At 40.9% G+C, this 24962-nt stretch overlaps 1 protein-coding gene across 15 annotated transcripts in view; it reads right to left on the bottom strand.

Moving 5' to 3' along the window:
* GPHN (gephyrin) overlaps positions 1-24962 on the bottom strand; it is a 476088-nt gene that overhangs the window by 377337 nt on the left and 73789 nt on the right. For 14 of the 15 annotated variants that reach the window (XM_061611035.1, XM_061611028.1, XM_061611032.1 and 11 more), the window contains exon 2: positions 7251-7329. In XM_061611035.1, coding sequence (XP_061467019.1) covers positions 7251-7329 — 79 coding nt within the window. Of the gene's footprint in view, positions 1-7250; positions 7330-14461; positions 14529-24962 lie in introns of those variants that run through there. The other variant, XM_061611029.1, reaches the window with a different exon arrangement.

The raw sequence follows: 24962 nt of genomic DNA, 5'->3' as shown, positions 1-24962 counted from the left end.
AGGGAGGCAGAGGCCACTACTTAAATCTTTGCACGTCAAACCAAGTGCAATCCCCCCCCCTCAGCCAGCAAGCATAATCTCACTCACTTAACCACCTCCTGGACCCTGCCCTGCCCCTAAGTAAGGGACATTCACCCAAGCAAACATTTTCCCCCCGAGATGCAAAAAAGTTAAAATACTGCAAATGCAGCACAGTAACCAGAGAGGGTGGTGCAGGCCACTTTGTGTGCCAAGCGCAAACATAGTATTCACACACACACACACGTTGTCATCTTTCACCTCCACAGTTCTTTATCTCCATTCTGCTGCTGCCTCCTCGTTTATCCATGTTCTTGCCCTCCGGCTGCTTTTTCCCTCCATTCTTCACCACCACCATCCATTTTTTTAAACTATTGTTTTCTCCATTCCACCCTGTCTCACTCTCCACTTCCTCCCTCGTCACCTCCTACCCACTCACAGAGCATGAGGGAAGAGCAACGCTGCACAGAAGCCCACTTTGAGGCACATGATTTTCATCCAGAAATCAGAGGAGCAGAAGACTCCCCCCCCCCAGTAATGCCCAAATGTAATGCTGGAAACATTACAATTACTCCACAAAAGTAATAAAATTACTCCTAGTTCTATTACAATCAAAATGTAAGGGAATTACCCACTCGTTCCTCAAAAAAGTAATGAATTACTTCCGAGCTCTGCTTATTTTATCGCTGCTCTTAGAAAACTAAGGACGATATCCAATGCCCTCATTCTAAAGTGCAAGGATGTACACTTCTGCAACAGAACTTCCCCCTTCTCCTCCACCCACAAGGGTAGTATACAGTGAAGCATACATAATCAACAGATACCTTTACATTGCAATTCTCAAAATGTACTGTGCCAAGCAGCAATGAGTATAACACTATATAGGAAGGTGCAAAATGTATGCACAAAAAAGCAGTAGTGTTATTTTCTCTCCAATTCCATCCTTGCAATAAGCTATGTTAGGCTGAGAGATAGTGACTGGCCCAAAGTCACTACGTTAGTTTCATAGCTGAGTGGGGGTCTTAGTTCTATTTTGAGGGCTGCATCTAATACTGCAGCTCTGCTCATGCAACAGACTTGTGTGTGCACAACAGAACTTCCTCTCCTGTCCCCTCCAGCCCCCTGTGTACCCTCAAAATCAGCTACAGAGGATTGGGGGACCCTCCAGAGCAGACTTGGGGAGATGCAGGGGAGGAGAGGAAACATGTGCAAGCAGAAATCCTTCATGCAGCACTGGATACAACTATGAAATTCTAATCACTCCACCACTTTGACTCTTTACATTATATTTTCCTCCTTGCCTATGTCAAATTACAATATCCAAATACTTAGTAGTAGAGATTGCAAGGGCTGATGAGGTACATATTCTGATACAGAAATGGATGCTGGTAAGGGCAAGCTATACAGATATAGGAAAAATTATAATTAACATGTGAAGTGATCTTCCAGGAGTAATCTATAAATCTATAGGCTAAACACTTCTGAACTGCCTAAAGATGCTCTCTGGAGATGCAGCACGAAATTGTACTAATAGCTGGTGTGCAGGTGCCTGGTGGTGGTGATAGTCAATGATCTCTTGCTTTCCGCTGTTTTGTGACCAGCCAAGTATATTGCCATGGCAGCTGATGGCTCCTCCTTCCTCCATGAAGATAATACACAGCTGTCCTATAATACTTATGCAACAGAGAGTGAGGGATGGCTTGCTTGACTGGTGGGATCATATTTTCAGTAGGAAATGAGACTTTAGCTCTAGTCATGCATTACTTGAATGTTTACTCAGGAGTAAGGCCACACTTCAGATGAAGAGTTAGGTGTTTAGGGATCCTTGTTCAAGAAGACCATCAAGTTCTGGGAACCAGGGGTGTCTGGGTAAGATGGCAAGGATTGTCCTCTTCTTGGTCTCTGAATGATTTTTTTAAGAGTAGAAGAGGTGGAAAGGTGTACAGAAGGACTATCAGTCAATATAATACCTCTGCTTCCATGACCTTTCTACCCATCACTTTGCACTCCTGACAATAAAATATCCACAATCAGCATTCAGAATCCATTACTTGACAGAAGACAACCTCGTTCATTGCTCACTCTATATGGTCTATCTTCTGCAGCAGCCTTTCAACTCGTACAATGAACTATCCCTTAGATTGCTTTGCCAAGATGGATTTCAGTTTTCTTTCTGTTCTTCTAAGATGTTTAAGACCTCTTGGGTAAGTTGTGGACAGCAAGTGCCTCCCTGGCAGCTCAGCGTTGTCCTCCATAATTAACACATGACCATTCCTCAATTGTGGGGAGGGCTGTAGCTCAGTGGTAGAGCATATGCTTTACACGGAAGAGGTCCAAGGTTCAGTCCCTGGTATCTCTGGGTAGGACTTTGAAAGACTCCCATCTGAAATCCTAAAGAGCCACTGCAAGTCAGTGTAGACAGACAAGCACTGGGGTGGGGTGGTTAGAAAGAGCCTGGCTTGCCCAAAATAGCTTGGGAGCCAAATGAAGAGGCATGGAGGGCCTAATTTGGCTGACAGGCCAGAATTTCCCCACTGCTCGATTAATCTCAGTCTGCAAATCTATGAACACTTACCTGGAAGTAATGCCAAGTGCTGTACTCAATTAATGATTAAGCCCTAACATTTACTTAATGTTTAGAGTTGGAACTAAATTCACTCAGGCATTTACTGGACCTTAAAAAAATTATACTCAAGAATTTCTTCTGCTGTTCACTGTATATTTGTTAAATGTTAAATTGATTTTGTTGTACACCACCTTGATATTAGTGTGAAATACGTATTTTTAAATGCTTATATATTTTTAAAAGTATGAGTTTTCACCAGAGACCTAAGCCACTTTTTAATCATTCTGCTTGTCCCTCATCATATTTCTCATAGCGTAAGACAGTGTGTCTGACTATGCATTTCTCTTCGATTACGGGTGTAAGGGGAGAGATCAAAATTTAAAGGACTTGTAGTAAGGCATGATCAAGACCACCAGATAGTATCACAAGGCTTTAGGGAAAAGATCTCAGTCTAGAAATTCTGAACATAGAACTGTTCCATCTATAGGGCTGGTTTCTGTTTTTCCATAGATGAAAAGTTACTAAGATATTCATGACTGTGTACAGTCATGTGTACAGTCAGTACACATTTTCTCCATGTCAACAGACACTTTGACCTGGCTTGTCTCCTATTAGAAATTAAAATTATTTTTCCTACTCTTCCCCCCCCCGCCCCCTCCATCTGTTCAGAGAAAAAATTAAGAGAGGACATTAGAATGTTCTGTGCTATTTTTATACTCTTTTCCACAATTCTGAAATCACAGGAGCACAGCTGAAAAGATTGTTCTTAGTCAATTAACAGGGGAAAAATAATGTAGATTTTTTTAAAAGAAATGAAAACAAAGCAAAAAACCCCCAAAATATTGTGAAATGTGATTCTTAAGGACATGGGGATGAAATATTCAAAGCAGTAGGCTTGCAGCTATTAAGCCTATTAAAACCATTAGGTTGGGGGTCAGCAAGTGGGGCCTCCTCTACCTAATCCAGTCCCCTACTAGCAGCCACTCTTTCCCACCCTCCTCCTTCAGGCACTTCCTCAAATACCACAGGCGAATGGGAGGGAGATGCACACATGTTCAGTAACAAAGCCAGGTTTGCAGTTCCTGGATCTGGCTGGATCCACAACTTAGTGACAGATGTTGCCAAGTATGCTTTTAGCCTGGTGCACCAGCTGTACCCATTTCTGTAAGAGACATATCTGGCTATGGCAACACGTGCTTTAATCACATCACATTTGGATTATTAAAACATTCTTGACATGAAACTGCCTTTCAAGACTTTTCTGGAAACTGAAATTGATGCAGAATATGCCAGCTAGTCTGTTAACTGGTATCTGATTTTTAAAAAACCCCACATGTTCCTGATAAAACAGCTTCCCTGGTTTCCAATGCCTTTCCGGGCCCAACTCAAAATGCTGATTATATGACTCTAAAATCTTACAAGGTTTCAGACTTGGACACCCTGAAGGACTGCCTTTTTTATATATGGGTTTCATTAAAATGATCAATGTATACTCCCCTGCATATCCCACCAATGGCTGGAATGTATTTTGTTAGAACAAGCCTAGTGTAATAAACCAAACAAAACTTAGTTCTCCCCACAATTCCATGCTACCCATTTGGAGCTCAAAATTCTGGCTGGAAATATTTCGTGGGAAGAATTTGCCAACTTAGTCTCAAATTCACTAATAAGAAAAAAACCTTGCGGTTTAAGAACGTACCTATAGCCCACAGATATTTCTATCAAACTTTAAAAAGCAGGGAAATCGGGCAGCTATAGTGAATGCACCAGGGGAACAGGAGACCTGACCTCCTCTCTGACATATTCTACTGCCCTACAAATTTGTCAAAATGCATACACAATTTGGGTTGGTCTTTCACAGTCCAATCAACTTGCTCTGTAGCTTGGAAGAATTTGGTAACATGTGCCTCTGAGCATATGGTGAGTGGTGGCAACACCTGCAATCAGTCCAAATAATAGAAAGAAGACATGTGCTGTGCTCATCTTGTTTTATCAGAGAGGAAGCAACATTATTAAGACAGTTGATATGGTTCAGATGGTCACTTTAAATATGTCTGATTTACTTTGCAATTTTAGTGAAGTTTCCTATAGGAAATCATTTTCTTTTGTTTCTATTTCTGTGAATATGTGAAGTACAGCAACACTTTGCAAAATTTACACTAAAAAACTCCAAACATAATTGTGGAATAATGGCACTGACGTCTGCAAAATAGTCTCCAGTGGACCTCAGGAGTGTCTCAATTTGCACAAGATAAAACAGTGGGAGGTGAAATATATTCTAGCAAAATTCTAGGTGTGCTCTATGTTTTTAATTGACCGTGCCCTCCTTGCCTTAAATGAAATGGTTTAAACATAGCAGGCTGAAAACATGCATCCTCTTTTTTCCAACAGCTAGAGTCATTGCTGAAGTAGCAACATATTGGAATCAGTCTGATTTTACATCAAACTGCAGTTTCAGATTCAACTGTTAATGCACTCAAAATAGAAAGAGAGCATAACCTCCAGTTTGAAACACAAAAGGCTGTCTTCACCATCATATGACATTGACCAATAAAAAGGCTTTGAAATTAATAAAAATATATTTGACACAGATTTCTAGGATGAATAATGAGGGAAATAAATTTTTCTAGTTTAGATTCTCTATAGAAACATTAGTAACACAGGAAAGAAGCAAAGTAAGAACACCACTGGAGCTCTGTCAGTGGAATAGGAGTCTCCTCTCAACACCCTTCATAAACCACACTTCCCAGGATTCTCTGAGGGAAGCTATGACTGTCTCACATGAAATCAAAGTCTGGTGTGGGTGTGGCCCCCTGATTAGCTGTGAGTCTGGCTTTTAGAACACTGACGGTTCTTACTCAGTATGCCCCACATTATCATAAGGTTCTGGCCAAAATTTCTTAAATTAAAAATCAGCCAGGCATTTTTTTTTAACTTTTAAGCTGCAGAAAATGAAGGTCAGAGTATAGGGCAAGGTCAGTATTAGGATTACAGGTACTCTGTGAACATGGCTTATTTTTAATGAATTTCAACAGATTATGAGAACTCTGACAGAAAAAAGTCCAAAAGAGCTTTGGGGTTTTTTTCTCTCTTTTTACACTTTGAACTCTCTATTCTGTCTGACTGTTTTGTGTATCACCATGAAAATTGAGAGGGTTGTTAAGCAAGTGTTTCTGAGTTCAGGACTATAGGTTTTGTAAGGTTTGTTTTGAAATGAGCTTATGGGAAGCACCAGAATGGCATGAGGGGTATTTTCAATTTAACATTGCGGAATGTGAAAAATCCACACTGCCTATAGTATACAGCCACTCTCATGGCTGTATAATTTGGTCAGTCCCCCAAAATATTTTCTAATAAGGAAACATATTGTTTCTTGCTACAGAAAGGATGTGTAATAAATCAGGTAGTTTTCTAGTAGGATACAAAAAAGGAATTGATACTTACAGAACAATACAGAATACTTAACTCTCATACTTTAGGCAAAGTTTGCTAGTTCATGGCAATTATATACAGAATATCTTCAGCTTAACACTGCCAGAACTATCATTGCGTATGGAACCTAGAAATCAGGTGTTTGTTCTTTCTTTGTTATAATGCACTTTAAAAAGACTATGTACTTCCACACCCTGAGGTTCTTCCATCTTTTCTCAGATTACATAAAGTCCAACTAGAAGAGTAGCACAATTTTTACAAGTGTAGATGCCCTTAGTGCTACTCTTCTATCTTTTAAAAAGGGTCAGCTTTTGACATGGCCAGTGATGCATCAGGCAAGTGAACCAATTACAGTTCAGTACAGTATTATAACCTTTGAAGTGGTTGTCATTTTATCATCCTTTCTTTTTTCACCTTTTTTTTAAAAATGAAAGTGTGTTATACAGTGCTATAATGCAACAAAGAAAGTAAAAAAAAAACGCTTTACGGACACCACCGTTATTAATTGGGTTGCTAAAATGGTAGTAACCAGAAAGCTATATTATTCCTGGTCACCACCATTTTAGAAACCTAGTTAATAATGGCAGTAACCAGAAAGCATTCTTTTAAATCTTTTTGTTTTTTAAATTAGCATTATGGTATTATAGCATTAAATTAGCATTACGGTATACAACACTTTGATATATAGCCAGATAAGCATTTTAGTGCTAATCAATCAAGTCAGCAATAAAAATAAATAAATGGAGTGATAACAAGGCAACCACCACAAAGGTTATAGTAAATGTTTGCTCAGATGAACTGGATCTTCTTCTTCCCAGCCACAGCAGCTGTGTCATGCCCATTAGTGTGTATGGAATATAGTGGGATGTACACATAGAAATAGTGGGATGTACACATAAAAAATACACCTGAGGGTGTGGAAAGTCAATTGCAATTCCACTTGTAATTTACAGTGAAAGAGTAATGATTGGGTAGCAGTCTTCTTTTAACATAAGAACTGGAATTAATGTTATCCTCCTTTATTTTCTGATACACTATATAGACTAAGCATGGAACCTGTTTTATTTTGAGTCTGTGTATTGTGAGACTTAGTTATGAACATAACATACTTTTTGGCCTGACCTATTTAGGTGGTAACATCTGTGTTTTGCATGTGTGTTTATTTTATAATTATCACTTATCATTTTGTGCTTTATTAGAAATCCATTATTCATATGTTAAGATAGATACTTACAAAGAAGGATCTTGGACGAGGTCTTTAAGGTTTATCCCACTACGATCCTCTGCAAGGTTCCTGAAGCAACTGTCACTCACTAAGAGAGAGAGAGAGAGAGAGAGAGAGAGAGAAATATAAGAGATTAAAATATGTGATGCATGTATAGTATCTTGGAATCAAGAAGCAGATGTGGGTCTTATGGTAAAATTGTACTACAAGACCTCAAATATTGTTTAACATTCTAAGGCAAAGCTGACTGGAGAAAAAAACCCAATGTCAAATCAGAATACTGAATACCAAAGATGGACAAATGCCTCATCTAGGAATCAAAGTACTGCTTTGGTTCTGAACATTCACACAACCCTAAAAGTCCTTCAAAACGAGGAAGGAAACTGATGACCAAACTGGGCTCTTTCTGGGAGGAAGGGTGGGATATAAATGTAATAAAATAAAATAATAAATAAACTAGACACAAGAGTGTTGGAGACGTTAAGAAGAAACATATGTTTACATCTAAAGCAGGGTGTTTGGGGAAAGCTTACTTTTAACAGCAAAAGTTACTTTGGAGAGAAAAACTATGACAGTTCAAAAAAAATTCACACAGTGGTGTAGACTAGGGCAGCCTTTCCCAAGCTTTGGGTCCCCAGATGTTGAACTACAACTCCCTTCAGCCCCAGCTAGCATGGCCAATGGTCAGGGATGATGGGAACTGTAGCCCCGCAACATCTCTGGATACAAATGTTGGGAAAGGCTGGACTAGGGATGGCGATCTTGTGGCCTTACAGATGTTGCTGGACTATAGCTCCCATCACCCTTGGCTGCTGGGAGTCCAACACCATCTGGAAGACTACAGGAGCTGAATCTTTTGGTTTGCTGATTATTTAAGCCTTGCTCACCTTTTACCCAATATTCCATCTGGAATAGGTAGTTATGTCTTTACCAGCCCCAGTAGCAGCCAAAACATTTAAATTCATCTATTCTCATCCCAGACCACATTTGCAGACAATAGAAAACTGGAACAAAACTACCAACTCCACAGAGTAGAATATTAAAATTCAATATGACCTGAATTTCATACTGTGTTTCTTACATCTCAGTGTTCCAAAGCTATGCATAAACATATTACTCATTACAAAGAAAAAATACATACAGGCGAAAGGCAGGAGGTGGGGAAGAACTGTAGCCGATGTGTTATGGAAATAGGGTGTACTGCAGCTGATACTACTATATGGGCTAGTATAATTGAAGAGAACATAACCATTATCGTGAATTACTAAGTGTTAGTATGCATAAAAGGGGATGTAACAGAACCTCTCTATTCAGCATTAACTAAACCTTAGCTGGAGTACTATACACTGTTTCCACTGCACATTGACATACTGCTAACATTTGCAAAAACTAACATTCTGGATGAATACTGAAGTTCTGGCACTTTCAAATCTAGTTCAACTCTAGCAGTCATACTGAAGCCTACCACACAGGATTACCTGGACCAATACTCATTTGTGTCATGCTTTCCTCACAAAAGGAACAAGGAAGACCATGCCTTTGTATGAACTAAGCCATCAGTGGCTTATAAGAAGGGTTCAGCTCACACAATATGTTATCTGCATGATGGAGGATTGATCTCACCACCAAGGGCACCAAAGATCAAATAACAGTGGCTGTGAAGTTCCTTTGAGATTATAAAAGTGTTTTTGTGCTATCTCAGCTGCCTCTTGACTCTAAAAGCTAGAAGGAGCAGGCAAGACAGTTCTGTGGTGCTCTTTCTGGCAGTAGAAGAGAGAGAACAGAATATCAATAGTGGGGTGGACAAGCAGCCTTTTCCCTGAACAATTTGCAAGCTTGGAATACATGTTCCCAGCATTTTGCAATTTGTCTTTCTATACTGACAGGTCTCAGAGAGCATGAATAGTAATTTTAACACTAATGACCTAAAGTAAATGCGAACTTTAATGTGTAAACAGCAAAGCAAGCACTTCCTAATGCCCTTGAAAACAGCTCAGAGGAGAACCATTCATTGTAATGTACTTGTTCTACTGAATACTAGATACATACTATCAGCCAAAGAGGCACTGTTATGAACGCATCTAATAAATAAAAGCAGAAAAATCAGCACAGTTTCACACACATAAAGATAAATTGTATTAATGACTCATTGCAATTACTAGCATACATTGCTGGGGACACATGAAAAATTATTTTCATTTAAATATGAGATAAAGGTTCTTTTACTTCATTTTTAAATATATAATATATGAGCAGCCCAGAAAATAGGTATTATACATTTTCATTTTTTTCAGTTTACTGCGTCTTGTTCCAGTTAAGTCATACCCTTTCGATACACAACCCAAATATGAGAAGACTTTTAAATTGACTATTTACATTTTGTAGCAACATTTTTTCTTAAGTGTTTCTGATTATATCTTTAATTTTAACATGTTTTGATAGTTTAGATTAGTTTAGAAATTTGCCCATATTTGAACAGTAATGTTTAGAAAAAAAGATGAAGTAAATTATGCAAGCCTTGCCTATAAATTACTTTTACCAGTAGCAATTCAACATGCATTTATTCCATCATTATTTCAATTTTCTTTTGGTGGTTTGTAGCGATAATATCCTTTGCAAACATATCAGTGCAGACAGTTGCCTGGAGAAATTAATTTTGGGCATAGCAGCAGTAAATATATAATATATAAATTTTAAAAATGAACCTACATACATTTTCATCGAATGAAGCTTATAGTGCAACCGCAATGCATATGCGTACAACTAACAGTTATATTTTCCTATTATTCCAGTGTTTCCCAATCTATTCAAAAATTAATTAACAGGTTAGGTTCCTAGTATTAAAACACTGACATTATTTTACAGAATATTGCATGGTCCCTCTGTCATATCACCACTCCTGCCACCTTGCATATACTATAGGGCAGGCTGCTGCAGAGGGAAGCCTTTCTACTCATATAGGCTTCCCACACAATTTAGAGTCCTAGAAGTTCAACATTCTAAAGGGCACAGGAAGCTTACATCAGGAGGCACCCCAATGTAGAATTTCAGCCCTCAATACATGGAGGGCAGCAGAAAGGATAACAAGGGGGGTGGGAAAGGGACAGCATTCCCACTCTTTCCCTCACATGATGGTAATTGTGTGGAGGAAAGAATGCCTGATGAGGGCTAAAGAGATCAATAATCATTAAGAAGCAGAGAAAAACAAACTAAAACAGGTACGTTTTCACCCCCTATCAGAATGCCATCAAAGAGAGTGGTGAGGTAAACCTCCTAAGAAAAGGAATACCTTAGTTTGGTCATTGAAAAGGCCCTCTCGCATGCCCTCCTCATTAGCACCTCTGTCATTGGCAAGACACAGAGGACAGTCTCACCTGCAGTTTGTAATGCCTAGGCAGGCTCATATCAGAGCAAGCAGTCCTTCAGGTATTGGGCCCTTTAGAGGTTTAAAGTTCAACAACAACACTTAATTGGACTCAGATATTATTTATTTAAAAGCATTTATAAATCACTTAATATTTCCAAATATTTCCAAAAACCCGCCCTGGGAGGAAGGGCTGGATGTAAATTAAATAAATAAATAAATAAAATCTCTAAGCAGTGTACAGTCTAAAAAACATACATAATCATTTTGTTGTTATGTGACTTCAAGTTGATTCAAGTTGGTCTGTGGCTTCATTTATGAAATCAATCCATCTCTTGTTTGGTCTTCCTCTTTTTCTACTCCCTTCTGCTTTTCCCAGCACTATTGTCTTTTCTAGTGAATCAGGTCTTCTCATTATGTGTCCAAAGTATGATAACCTCCCTCTTGCCCCTTCCTTTACCCCTTCCTTCCCCTACCCATCCTCTTCCAATCCCCTCCGTCCCTCCCTTTAATTCAAACTCACGACAACTTTGTTAACATGTGCCTCTGAGCATATGGTGACACAGTGCCACCGACTCCCAATTCACGGAGACTGTCCAGGAGGATACCATCGTCAACAGTATCAAAAGCCACTGAGAGCTCAAGCAAGAGCAGTATGGTCATACTCCTGAAGGTGGTCATCCATCAGAGTGTTCAAGGTGAATTCCGTCTCAAATCCAAGCTTGAAACCATACTAAAATGGGTCAAGATAATCCATTTCCTCCAAGAATGCCTGCAGCTGGATTGCCACCAATCCCTTAAGCACCTTACCTCAAAAAGGGGGTATTTGTGACCTTCAGTAGTTGTCAAGTACATCAGGGTCCAGAGAAGGCTCATTTAGCAGTGATTGCAGTACCACATCCTTCAAGGCACCAGGCATGCCGAACACACACATGTATTAACCACTCATGGGACCTACTTCCCTCAGGGGAGAGAGACTCAGCTGCTATCAGGGGAGGCTGTTTCCACCTGCCTTGCCCCATCCTCCAGCCTTCAAATGCAGCTTCTTTTAGAGGACTTTCTGGCCTTGGGTGGGGCTTGGGGGTTAGTTTTAAATAATTTTGCTTTGATTTTAAATTAATTGTTGTTGGGGGGTGGGTCTCTGGTGTGGTTGTGGGGTTTTAGGGTGTTCTGGGTGGTTTTAAGGGTGGGTTCTGGGTGGTTTTAAGGGTGGGTTCTGGGTGGTTTTAAGGGTGAGTTCTGGGTGGTTTTAAGGGTAGGTGGCCTGCCTGAGTTGCGGACTCCAGTGTCAGGGGCATGTGTAAATTGGAGGGGAGTGATGGGAGGTCAAGATATAACGAGGCTGGGAGGCAGATGCTGGTCGAGTGCTAGAGGCAGGCCATGTCAGGTAAGTGGAACTAGGGAGAGATACATAATATCTGTCCCTTGCTCTGGGCCTGCCCAAGACCGAAAGATAGCTGGGGGATGCAGGACAGTCTGGGCGAGGGGATCAAGGCGGTGGTAAATGCGTCCTTGGAAGAGGGCGTAATGCCATCAGCCCTCAAGGAGGCAGTAATAAAACCAATGTTAAAGAAGCCCTCCTTGGATCCCCAAGATTTGAACAACTTTCGCCCAATCTCAAACTTACCATTCTTGGGCAAGGCGGTTGAGCAGGTGGTGGCGAAGCAGTTGCAAGCGCAATTGGAAGAAGCAGATTATCTGGATCCATTTCAGTCGGATTTCAGGCCTGGACATGGGACTGAAACACCCTTGGTCGCCTTGGTGGATGATATGAGGAGAGCGCTGGATAGGGGTGAGTGCACCTTCCTCGCCCTCCTGGACCTCTCAGCGGCTTTTGATACCGTTGACCACGGTATCCTTCTGGATCGCCTGGAGGGGTTAGGCATAGGGGGCACTGTATTGCAGTGGTTCCATTCCTTCCTCTCTGATAGGCACCAAAGAGTAGCATTTGGGGATGAGATTTCGGACCCTTGGCCTCTCACTTGTGGGGTGCCACAGGGCTTCATCCTCTTCCTGATGCTATTTAACATCTATATAAAGCCGCTGGGGGCTATCATCAGGAGATTTGGGCTGCAGTGTCACCAATATGCAGATGACACACAGCTCTATCTCTCATTTAAATCTTCACCAAGGTTGGCTGTAGAAACCCTATCCAAGTGCCTGCAATCTTGACAAAACCGAGGTACTGTTCATGGGAGACAAGGGAAGGTTAGGGGATTTGGGCCTGGTGCTCAATGGGGTACAATTGCCCCTGAAAGACCAGGTCCGTAGCCTCGGGGTCATTCTTGACTCCCAACTGTCCATGGAAGCTCAGGTTTCGGCTGTGAGCTGGGCAGCACTGTATCAACTCCATCTACTCCCATCGGTGGTACATGCCCTGGTCTCCTCTCGCCTAGACTACTGTAATGTGCTCTACGTGGGGCTACCCTTGAAAATGGTCCGGAAGCTGCAACTGGTACAGAACGCAGCGGCATGCCTGATTAAAGGCAGCCACCGGCGAGATCATATCACTCGAGTGCTAAAAGAGTTGCACTGGTTGCTTACCGGTTACATGTTACATGTTGCTTACATGTTACCAGTTGCTTACCGGGCCCAATTCAAGGTGTTGGTTTTGACCTTTAAATCCCTATACGGTTTCGGCCCAGTCTATCTAAAGGAGCGCCTCCAGCATCATCAGCTATGCTGCCTAACGAGATCAGCCTCAAAAGACTTTCTCTCCATCCCATCAGTCAAAACAGCCAAACTGGTGAGAACTAGAGAGAGGGCTTTTTCAGTTGTGGCCCCCACCCTGTGGAACTCCCTCCCAAATGATCTCCGCCATGCCCCTTCCATGATGAGTTTCCGCCAGGCCTTGAAGACCTGGCTCTTCAGGCAGGCTTTTGGGGTGGGCTATATTTTATCTTCATTGTTTTTAGATTTTTAATGTCTAGGTATTGTATGCCTATTTTGTACGTCGCCCAGAGTGGCTGGACAGCCAGCCAGATGGGCGACTAGTAAATTCAATTAATAATAGTAAGAAGAAGAAGCAGCAGCAGCAGCAGCAGCAGCAGCAGCAGCAGCAGCAGCAGCAGCAGCAGCAGCAGCAGCAGCAGCAGCAGCAGCAGCAGCAGCAGCAGCAGCAGCAGCAGCAGCAGCAGCAGCAGCAGCCATGATGGGCAGGGGCCAAGATAGCATGTTGTGGGCTGAACTGCTGCACCTTGTCCACACCCTCAGATCTCAAATGAGATTGATCCCACAAGTTTGGCCAAGATGTGTCAGGAATCGTACCTGGCCCTGTAATAATGATAGCATTCGGAATGGTTTAATCCTCCAAGTGCCTGACAAACTTTACACAGCAGGCCTCCAACGGTTCCAACATTCTATTCCCAGGGGCGGGTGTCAACACTCTCCTTAGCACATGGAAAACCTCTGCTGGCTGGCTACTCAAGGATGAAATGAAAGAGGTAAAATAATCCTCCTGCCAATAGGCACAACTATGCACAACTATGCACTCTGTCCAATCAACTTCACACAGAGTCTTAGCCTTTCCCCAACCTGTTTCATAGGTTGGACTTCCCTAGAAAACCAAGGAGCCCTCTGGGCTCTGCAATGTTAAAGGACACTCAAGAGCAATTGTGTAAACAGTCTGGTGTATCTCACCATTCCATAGTGAGACCAGGGCCTCAACAGGATCACCGGCTCTGCCAATGACAGCTTGGGACAGACTCAGGGCTGCCCTGAAGTCTCAAGTAGCCCAGTCAAAGTAGCCTTGGCATGGATATTGAAATCTCCCAGCAACAAGTGTCCTGGGGTTCTCCACTACCACACTTGAGATCACTTCAGACAGCTCAGTCAGGTATCCTGTTGGTGTACTCACCTTGCTGCCCAACAGCAGTCCCAATCTCCCACATTGGCCCAATGCAAGGCATCGATTCTCATAGCCCACATAATTGGAGAGGTTTCCTGTTGAACATAACAGAAATTGTATGGTCTATAGCGACTTCCCCTTCCTTAGCCCTCCAGTTGAGGTTGATGCTCAGACCATATAGGTGGGCAAAGCTGAGTCAGATCAATGTTGCCAACTCACCCAGCCAGGTCTCATTAATACAGGCGAGGTCTACTCAGAGTAGACCTATTTAAATTAATAAACCTAGTCATGTCTATTAACTTCAATGTGCCTACTTTAAGTAGAACTGGCATTGAATTATACCCAATGTTCCTTAACATTTATGAAATTTCCCTGAGAATGAAAAATATACAAAACACGGTCCAAGATACCAGGCAGATGAAACTAGTTTTGTGAACAGCAACAATCTGCCTCATCAGTAGATCCATATACCAGAAGATATAGGCAATAGAATGAATGAGCCCCATCAACTGAGCCATAAAATATCTAGCCAGCACCACATACAGAAGCCATAAATGAGTTGAGAAGTTATTTTTATGGTTGGTGCTAGTTGCCTGGATATAAGAAAGCATGATATAAGAAATACATGAAAGCAGTGGGAGTGGCTGAATTAACATATAAGTGAACAAGGTTTGGAAACAACAGCCAGCTACAATGCTGAGGTCATATCTAATAAAAAGCAAGCATAGGGGTCATTAGGGATGGTAACTAGCACCATGAGTTTGTGCATAATGAAGATGAACACAGTAAACTGCAGCCTTCAGAACAAAACTTTCAGTGATCAAGATTAGGTTTTAATGCTCCATACACCCTTCTATTTTTCACCTGACACCACGCCCTGTCTACTGAAAGCAATGACAAACACAATGAGTGAGACGTAGCAAATTCAAAGAAGCAGTTTGCTATAAATAGGTAATGTAATGTACTGCCTTCAAGTCGATTCCGACTTATGGCGACCCTATGACTAGGATTTTCATGGGGCTGAGAGGCAGTGACTGGCCCAAGGCCACCCAGTGAGCTTCATGGCTACGTGGGGATTAGATGACTCAAGTTACAACCCACATTGCACAGTTTTGTTTCTACTTTTTTTCGTTTCTACCTATATGAAAAGAAAAGGGATTTATGCTCTGTTACCCAGCTTTTAAAATGCTCCCTGATCCATTACCAGTATTCACAGATACATATAACTTGGGTATAACCTACCTTGTGAAGCATTTCCTTGCAATATTAAAAATACCGTTCTAATGTTCATCAATTTTAATATTTATTGATAACAATTATGTCTGCCAGTATCCCATTACAACTAAGCTTGAATGGGCCTGATCACCTTCCAACACTACCATATTGCTTCCTATGTCAGCCAGTCATCCCTCAGTGACCCTTTCAGATGTAACTATTCCAGGTTGCTAAGCTGGTGTAGGAAGTCAGAAACAGATGTCAGACCCACAAATTCCTCACCTTGCTTTCTGCCCTTGTATGCCAGCTTCAGCATTGTGATCCTGGTTAAATTACGTTGTTGTTGTTATGTGCTTTCAAGTCGATTATGACTTATGACGACCCAATGAATCAGTGAGCATCTGTCTTGCATCCAAGAGAATCTGTCGTAAACCACCCTGTTCAGATTTTGTAAGTTCGGGTCTGTGGCTTCCTTTATGGAATTAATCCATCTCTTGTTTGGTCTTCCTCTTTTTCTACTCCCTCCTGTTTTCCCAACATTATGGTCTTTTCTAGTGAATCATGTCTTCTCATGATGTGTCCAAAGTATGATATCCTGTTTCATCATTTTAGCTTCTAGTGACAGTTCTGGTTAAATTTGTTCTAGCACCCAATTATTTGTCTTTCTCGTGGTCCATGGTATGCACAAAGCTCTCCTCCAACACATTTCAAATGAATGGATTTTTCTCTTCACTTTTTTCACTAGAGATCACTTTTTTCACTAGACATCCATAGAGATCAGGAATACCATAGTCTGAATGATCCTGACTTGAGTGTTCAGTGATACCCTCTTTGCATTTGAGGACCTTTTCCAGTCCTCTCATAGCTGCCCTCCCAGTCCTAGCCTTCTTCTGATTTCTTGACTATTGTCCCCATTTTGGTTAATGACTGTGCCAAGGTATTGATAATCCTTGACAAGTTTAATGTCCTCATTGTCAACTGTAAAGTTACATAAATCTTCTGTTGTGATTACTTTAGTCTTCTTGACATTCAGCTGTAGTCCTGCTTTTGTGCTTTCCTCTTTAACTTTCATCACCATTCGTTTCAAATCATTACTGGTTTCTGCTAGTAGTATGGTATCATCTGCATATCTTAAATTATTGATATTTCTCCCTCCAGTTTTCATACCTCCTTCATCTTGGTCCGACCCCACTTTCCATATGATATGTTGTGCATACAGATTAAACAAATAGGGTGATAAAATACACCCGTCTCACACCCTTTCCGATTGGGAACCAATCGGTTTCTCCATATTCTGTCCTTACAGTAGCGTCTTGTCCAGAGTATAGGTTGCGCATCAGAACAATCAGATGCTGTGGCACCCCCATTTCTTTTAAAGCATTCCATAGTTTTTCATGATCTACACAGTCAAAGGTTTTGCTGTATTCTATAAAGCAGTGATTTTCTTCTGAAATTCCTTGGTCCGTTCCATTATCCAACGTACGTTTGTGATATGACCTCTGGTGCCTCTTCCCTTTCTAAATCCAGCTTGGACATCTGGCATTTCTCTCTCCATATTTGGTAAGAGCCTTTGTTGTAGAATCTTGAGCATTACTTTACTTGCATGGGATATTAAGGCAACAGTTCGATAATTACTGCATTCCCTGACATCACCTTTCTTTGGAATTGGGATATATATTGAACGCTTCCAGTCTGTGGGCCATTGTTTAGTTTTCCATATTTCTTGACAGGTTTTTGTCAAAATTTGGACAGATTCCATCTCAGTAGCTTGTAGTAACTCTATTGGTATGCCATCTGTTCCTGGTGATTTGTTTCTTCCAAGTATTTTAAGAGCAGCTTTTACCTCACATTTTAAAATTTCTGGTTCTTCATCATATGGTTCCTCCGTGAATGAATCTGTCATCCTTGCATCTCTTTTATAGAGTTCTTCAGTGTATTGCTTCCATCTTCCTTTTATTTCATCTCGGACAGTCAATGTGTTCCCCTGTTGATTATTCAACATCCCTACTCTTGGTTTAAGCTTCCCTTTCATTTCTCTAATCTTTTGGAACAGGGCTCTTGTTGTCCTCTTCTATTTCTATACAATAACTATTTAATAGTTCTCTTTGTTTCTACATACTAGTCACTGTATTGTTGCATTTAGAGTTCTGACCATGTTTCTATCTCCTTTTGATTTTACTTTCCTTCTCTCTTTAACCATTTGAAGAGTTTCTTCAGTCATCCATTGAGGTCTTTCTCTCTTTTTAACTAGAGGTATTGTCTTTTTGCATTCTTCCCTGATAATGTCTCTGACTACACTCCATAGCTCTTCTGGTTCTCTGTCAACTAAGTTTAAAGCCTCAAATCTGTTCCTTATTTGATCTTTATATTCTTCTGGGATGTTATTTAAATTGTATTTTGGCATTATGATTGCTTTGTTTTTCTTCTTTAGCTTTATTCTGATTTTCGATACGACCAGTTCATGTTCTGTACCACCTTCTGCTCCTGGTCTTGTTTTTGCAGAAAGTATGGGAGTTCTCCATCTTCTGTTACCAATTATATAATCAATTTGATTCCTATATTGACCATCTGGTGATGTCCACGTGTACAGTCATATTTTCGGTTGCTCAAAAAATGTGTTCACAAGAAAAAATATTGTTCCTTGTGTCCAAAACAGGGAACTATGTTTTAATGCCTTTTTATTATCCAGAATCAAGTCACGGTCTAATACCCTGGCCAGTTAACATTAAACCACAGTTCCCTGTTTCAGATGCAACAAGGAACTGTGGTTTAATGTAACCAGGATCAGAGCACTGAACCCAGCAGAGGATGGGGAAAGAGGCAGCATGTGGGCCTGACATTAATTCCCAAGAATGATTTTGCAAACGCACATCCCTTACTAGCAGCATACAGAACAGCAGAGCCTAGTACAAAAAAGATGTTCCTGAAGTTAGTTTTCTTACGAATAATTTACAAATTGCTTTTAAAAGGTGAAAATACAATACTTCAAATAGTCTAATATAGTTATAAGAAGAAAGCCACTAAGTATTGAGCATTCCCAATTAGAGGTACCTTAAAAACTGCAAGTTGAAGTTTTATTGAGGCAATTCTAAGCTAGGGAAAGTGTGTGCAGCTCTGCTTATGAATTCTTTTCCCCCAAAGTCAAGGAAGCTCTTAGAGGCAAAAAGTCTTCCTTCAGAAAATGGAAGTCTTGTCCGAATGAAGAAAATAAAAAAGAACACAAACTCTGGCAAAAGAAATGCAAGAAGACAATAAGGGATGCTAAAAAAGAATTTGAGGAGCACATTGCTAAGAACATAAAAACCAACAACAAAAAATTCTATAAATACATTCAAAGCAGGAGACCATCTAGGGAGACAATTGGACCCTTGGATGATAAGGGAGTCAAAGGTGTACTAAAGAACGATAAGGAGATTGCAGAGAAGCTAAATGACTTCTTTGCATCTGTCTTCACAGTGGAAGATATAGGGCAGATCCCTGAACCTGAACTAACATTTGCAGGAAGGGATTCTGAGGAACTAAGACAAATAGTGGTAACGAGAGAGGAAGTTCTAAGCTTAATGGACAATATAAAAACTGACAAATCACCGGGCCCGGATGGCATCCACCCGAGAGTTCTCAAAGAACTCAAAGGTGAAATTGCTGATCTGCTAACTAAAATATGTAACTTGTCCCTCGGGTCCTCCTCTGTGCCTGAGGACTGGAAAGTGGCAAATGTAACGCCAATCTTCAAAAAGGGATCCAGAGGGGATCCCGGAAATTACAGGCCAGTTAGCTTAACTTCTGTCCCTGGAAAACTGGTAGAAAGTATTATTAAAGCTAGATTAACTAAGCACATAGAAGAACAAGCCTTGCTGAAGCAGAGCCAGCATGACTTCTGCAAGGGAAAGTCCTGTCTCAGTAACCTATTAGAATTCTTTGAGAGTGTCAACAAGCATATAGATAGAGGTGATCCAGTGGACATAGTGTACTTAGACTTTCAAAAAGCGTTTGACAAGGTACCTCACCAAAGGTTTCTGAGGAAGCTTGGCAGTCATGGAATAAGAGGAGAGGTCCTCTTGTGGATAAGGAATTGGTTAAGAAGCAGAAAGCAGAGAGTAGGAATAAACGGACAGTTCTCCCAATGGAGGGCTGTAGAAAGTGGAGTCCCTCAAGGATCGGTATTGGGACCTGTACTTTTCAACTTGTTCATTAATGACCTAGAATTAGGAGTGAGCAGTGAAGTGGCCAAGTTTGCTGACGACACTAAATTGTTCAGGGTTGTTAAAACAAAAAGGGATTGCGAAGAGCTCCAAAAGGACCTCTCCAAACTGAGTGAATGGGCGGGAAAATGGCAAATGCAATTTAATATAAACAAGTGTAAAATGATGCCTATTGGAGCAAAAAATCTTAATTTCACATATACGCTCATGGGGTCTGAACTGGCGGTGACCGACCAGGAGAGAGACCTTGGGGTTGTAGTGGACAGCACGATGAAAATGTCGACCCAGTGTGCGGCAGCTGTGAAAAAGGCAAATTCCATGTTAGCGATCATTAGGAAAGGTATTGAAAATAAAACAGCTGATATCATAATGCCGTTGTATAAATCTATGGTGCGGCCACATTTGGAATACTGTGTACAGTTCTGGTCGCCTCATCTCAAAAAGGATATTATGGAGTTGGAAAAGGTTCAGAAGAGGGCAACCGGAATGATCAAGGGGATGGAGCGACTCCCTTATGAGGAAAGGTTGCAGCATTTGGGGCTTTTTAGTTTAGAGACAAGGCGGGTCAGAGGAGACATGATAGAAGTGTATAAAATTATTCATGGCATTGAGAAAGTGGATAGAGAAAAGTTCTTCTCCCTCTCTCATAATACTAGAACTCATGGACATTCAAAGAAGCTGAATGTTGGAAGATTCAGGACAGACAAAAGGAAGTACTTCTTTACTCAGCGCATAGTTAAACTATGGAATTTGCTCCCACAAGATGCAGGAATGGCCACCAGCTTGGATGGCTTTAAAAGAAGATTAGACAAATTCATGGAGGACAGGGCTATCAATGGCTTCTAGCCATGATGGCTGTGCTCCGCCATCCTAGTCAGAGGCAGCATGCTTCTGAAAACCAGTTGCCGGAAGCCTCAGGAGGGGAGAGTGTTCTTGCACTCGGGTCCTGCTTGTGGGCTTCCCCCAGGCACCTGGTTGGCCACTGTGAGAACAGGATGCTGGACTAGATGGGCCACTGGCCTGATCCAGCAGGCTCTTCTTATGTTCTTATGTTCTTAAGTAGCCCCCACTATACTGCACAGGAAAGTCCTGCTGAGAAAAAAGGTGCAGGGAGAAGCTTTGAACATCAGGAAATGCTGCTCAGGAAAAGACTTTAGTCCTGCTGCACATGCATAAAACCAGGATAAAAAAATATGAATAAAAGAGCTAACTGGAACAGAGCCAGAGTGTTTTTAAGCATAGTCGGAAAAACAATGAGCTGCAGATTGAGATTCTTTTTCTCACAGGCTGTGTCATATTCTCTAACCATAATGAAAAGAGACATTTGTCTATCATTGACCCAGTGGATTACAACTGTTTAATTATGTATTTCTTAAACCTTGCAACATTTTTATGGCCGAGGGCCACTGAACCTATTTGGTGTTCCTCAATCTTAATTTTATTCATAAATCAGCTATGTTGGAACACAACTGTGCTATCCTCTAGAAGCAGAATTTTGCAACCTTTGGGTTCCCAGATATCAATTCCAATCATTCCTGACCATTGGCCATGCTGGCTGGAGCTGATGGGAGTTGTAGTCCAACATCATCTTGGGACCCAAAGGTTGGAAATGGTTACTCTCTAGACAACATTCATGCTGGACTTAGAGGCACAATTCAAAATTGAGTAGATTCAAATTTTTAAAACAATCTAAATATTTGCATGTTATACTGAAAACAAAAACGGTATGAAGACACATTCAGCATAAAAAGCTATTTCCTAGATCTTAAGAAGCATGAGCAGAGTTCCACTAACTGAGCAGGGCTTTCCCACCTCCTCCCTTTAGCTTGATACCTCTCCAATCTCCAACAAATCACTCTTACCCCACCCACCCCACCCAAATAATTATTCAATGCACATAGTTGGCTGAGGCTCCAGAACAAAATAAGATGCCAAACACACTTTTTCCTTGTACAATTGGCAGTGCTTTCTACAGGCACTAGAATCCCCCCCCTGCTTGCCTCCTATATGTCATGTCTTTTCAGATTGTAAGCCTCAGGACAGGGACTATCTTAACACCAATTTCCATAAGCTACTCAAAGGTTTTGGCTAAAGTGTGGGATATAAATGCTGTAAATTAATAAATAAACAGAACTCCATTGTATCCTAGTTGACGTTATTAATTTAATATAATCTTATTGTTTAACAGCTTTAAGCGACCATATAGAAAGCTACAGTGAACTGCAATTAAGGTCTTCATCAATGCAATTGCTTTGTGTGCAACATGAAAAAGGGGGGGAGGCCCTGTCCACATGTTTAAGTTTGTGTTATTTATTTATTTTATTTGCAAAAATTAAGAAAACTATTATGACATTAACAACATAAAAGCAATAACATTGCTTATGTTTGCTGCCCTGGGCTCCTGCTGGGAGGAAGGGCGGGATATAAATCAAATAATAAATAAATAAATAAAACATTGCATCCATAAAAGAAATATAAAATACATCACAAATAAGTAGGTCAAATTAGTACAAAAACATAGCTGGATCACCCTTCAGGGAAAGCCTGCTTTAAGAAGAGTTTTTTAAGCAGGCACCTAAATGCCAGTACTGTAGGTGTCTTCCAGATCTTCACTGAAAGTGCATTCCAAAGGGCAGGTGCCACTACACTAAAAGCCCTGGATTCTTAGTGGGCATAAGACAAAATTTGGGAGCATATGACACTAAAGGTCTCCATCAAGGATCAAAGCAACTGGAAAGAGGCATACAAGGTAAGGTGTTCCTGAAGGTAACCTGGTCCCATGGTGTTCACAACTTCATATACCAATAGAAAGACCTTAAACTTGACCTGGCAGCGTATCATCAGCCAATGCAGCTCTTTCAGCACTGGTGCTACATGCTGTTGATAGTGCATTCTCTTCAAGAGCCTTGCTGCAGCATCCTGCACTAGCTATAGCTTCTGGGCCAACTTTAATAAAAGCCCCACACAGAGTGCACTGCAATAATCCAGTCTAGATATTACCAATGCTCGGTAGCTAAACTATTAGAATCCAGGAACAGCCATAGCTGTCACCAGCCAAAGCTGGCAGAAGGCATTCCAAGCTACTAAAGCCTCCTAGGCTTCCAGTGACAAAAATGGATCCAAGAGTACCCACCCCCTGCCCCAAGTTACATATCTGCTCCTTCAGAGGAAGTGCAGTTGCATCCAAACCACGCAACTGAGCTATTTGCTAGCCCTGGAAAGTCTCACCCACAGAGCCTCCACCTTACCAGGATTCAAAGTCAGTTTATTGGCCCTCATTCAGCCCATCACTGCACCCAGGCACCAGTCCAGTTCCTGCACTGGCACATCTAGAGATGTAAAATTTCCAGAAAGTTTGAAGCCCTGGGGAGGAGGAAAAGGGTTTTTCCAGGGTTTTTTTTTTTTTAGAAAAAACTGAATTTTTTGGAAAAACTGAAAAAATGCAGTATTAGCACTTTTTACCAATTGCAAGTCTCTTTATTACTTCAGGTACATCAAATGTAATTATGTACAATTTGGTTTGGCATAAAATTATCACATTTGGTATATTAAAAGTACATTTTATTCAAACAATTATTACAAATTGAATTGACTTTTTATTTTTATTTTTTTGTAACAAATGGATCTGCAAGATCCTGAACTGTAAGGAACTGCTTTCATTTTGCCAGTTTATGAGTAGGCAAAAAAAAATAAAAACAAACAAACAGAAGAAGCCATCAACATTAATAACAAAGAAAATTATTTATGTCTCTGCAAGTCCTCCATAGTGTCAAGCAGACATAAAGCATCCATTCCCATAAAAAGAACTGAGAAAACAGAGGGGGAACAAGATTGCGTGAAACATATTCATCATGCTACGATAAAATATTCCATAATCCATTTTTTCTTCATTTTTTTCAATTTTTCCAATGTTTCAGGAAAAAAGGTGTGTTTTTTTCTGAATTTTTCTGGGGTTCTTTTGGGCCTTCACATCTCTAACCACACCCAATTCAGAACTTATGAAGAAACAGAGTTAGTGATGACACTGCCCTCCAATCCCATAATAACTACTCCCAGCACCTTTATATACACATTTAAAAGCATTGGGGACAAAATAGTGCCCTGCAGAACCCCACAGCATAACTCCTACAGGGCCAAAGAGCACTACCCCCATCATACTCTCTGGAACAGTAAAACAGTGCCCTCCACACCCATTCTACAGAGCCAGCCCAGAAGGATATCACCTTGATGGTATAAAAAGTCCAGGAGAGATCACACAGAAGCAAGGCCCCTCTCCCTCCCTCCCTCCCAGTCTCCCATCAGGACAACCAAAGCTGATTCTGTCCCCAAACTAGTGTGAACCCAGTCTGGAAAGGGTAGATAATTGGTATCTTCTAAGACACGTGTTCCCAAACTGTGGTCCATGGACAACCAGTGGTTCATGAGCTTCATTAAGATCATCCGCACCATGTCCACATTAAATATTCACATTGATTTTAATAATATTTTATTGCTCCTTTTTATTTCTTATATTGTATTATAGTTTTAAAAATATGCAGTGCAAATTGTAATACAATGCAATAAGAAATACAGGAAGCAATAAAGATTCATTTAAAAATATGCAGCATCTAGCACAGCAGATTACAACTGCTACAACAGGCAGAGAAATCCTTAAATTGTGTGAAAAGACCATTGGCAATTTTCAACTGGTCAGTGGGGAAAAAAGTTTGGGAGCGACTGTTCTAAGAATAAATGCAATTGCCCCACCACCACCATCTAGGTCACCTTCTGAAAAATGAGATATTTGCAACCAGTTGGTAGCTCTCACAAACCATTAGGTCCAGAAGTAACAGTAGCACTGCCTCTTTAAGGACAGTGAGGACCACTCCCTCACACAGAGATCACCCTGGATTCAACTGGTCATACCCTGTTATTAGTATAATGTGACTAAATTCTAATTACAAAAAAAAATGACTAGGCTATCTTTAAAAAAATGTTCCTAGTGCTTTTGCATATGCCCCTTTTCTAGATTTTTCACAAGAGGAATGAAGTAGTAGCACTTTTGTTGCTGTCACACTCCCATCCTAGACAGACCTATGGTTGAGGGAGAGGCA

Source organism: Rhineura floridana, chromosome 2, assembly GCF_030035675.1.
Source record: "Rhineura floridana isolate rRhiFlo1 chromosome 2, rRhiFlo1.hap2, whole genome shotgun sequence".
In the NCBI taxonomy this organism is placed as follows: domain Eukaryota; kingdom Metazoa; phylum Chordata; class Lepidosauria; order Squamata; family Rhineuridae; genus Rhineura; species Rhineura floridana.
Note: the sequence above shows the minus strand (reverse complement) of the source record. Positions and strands in the feature narration are given on the sequence as shown.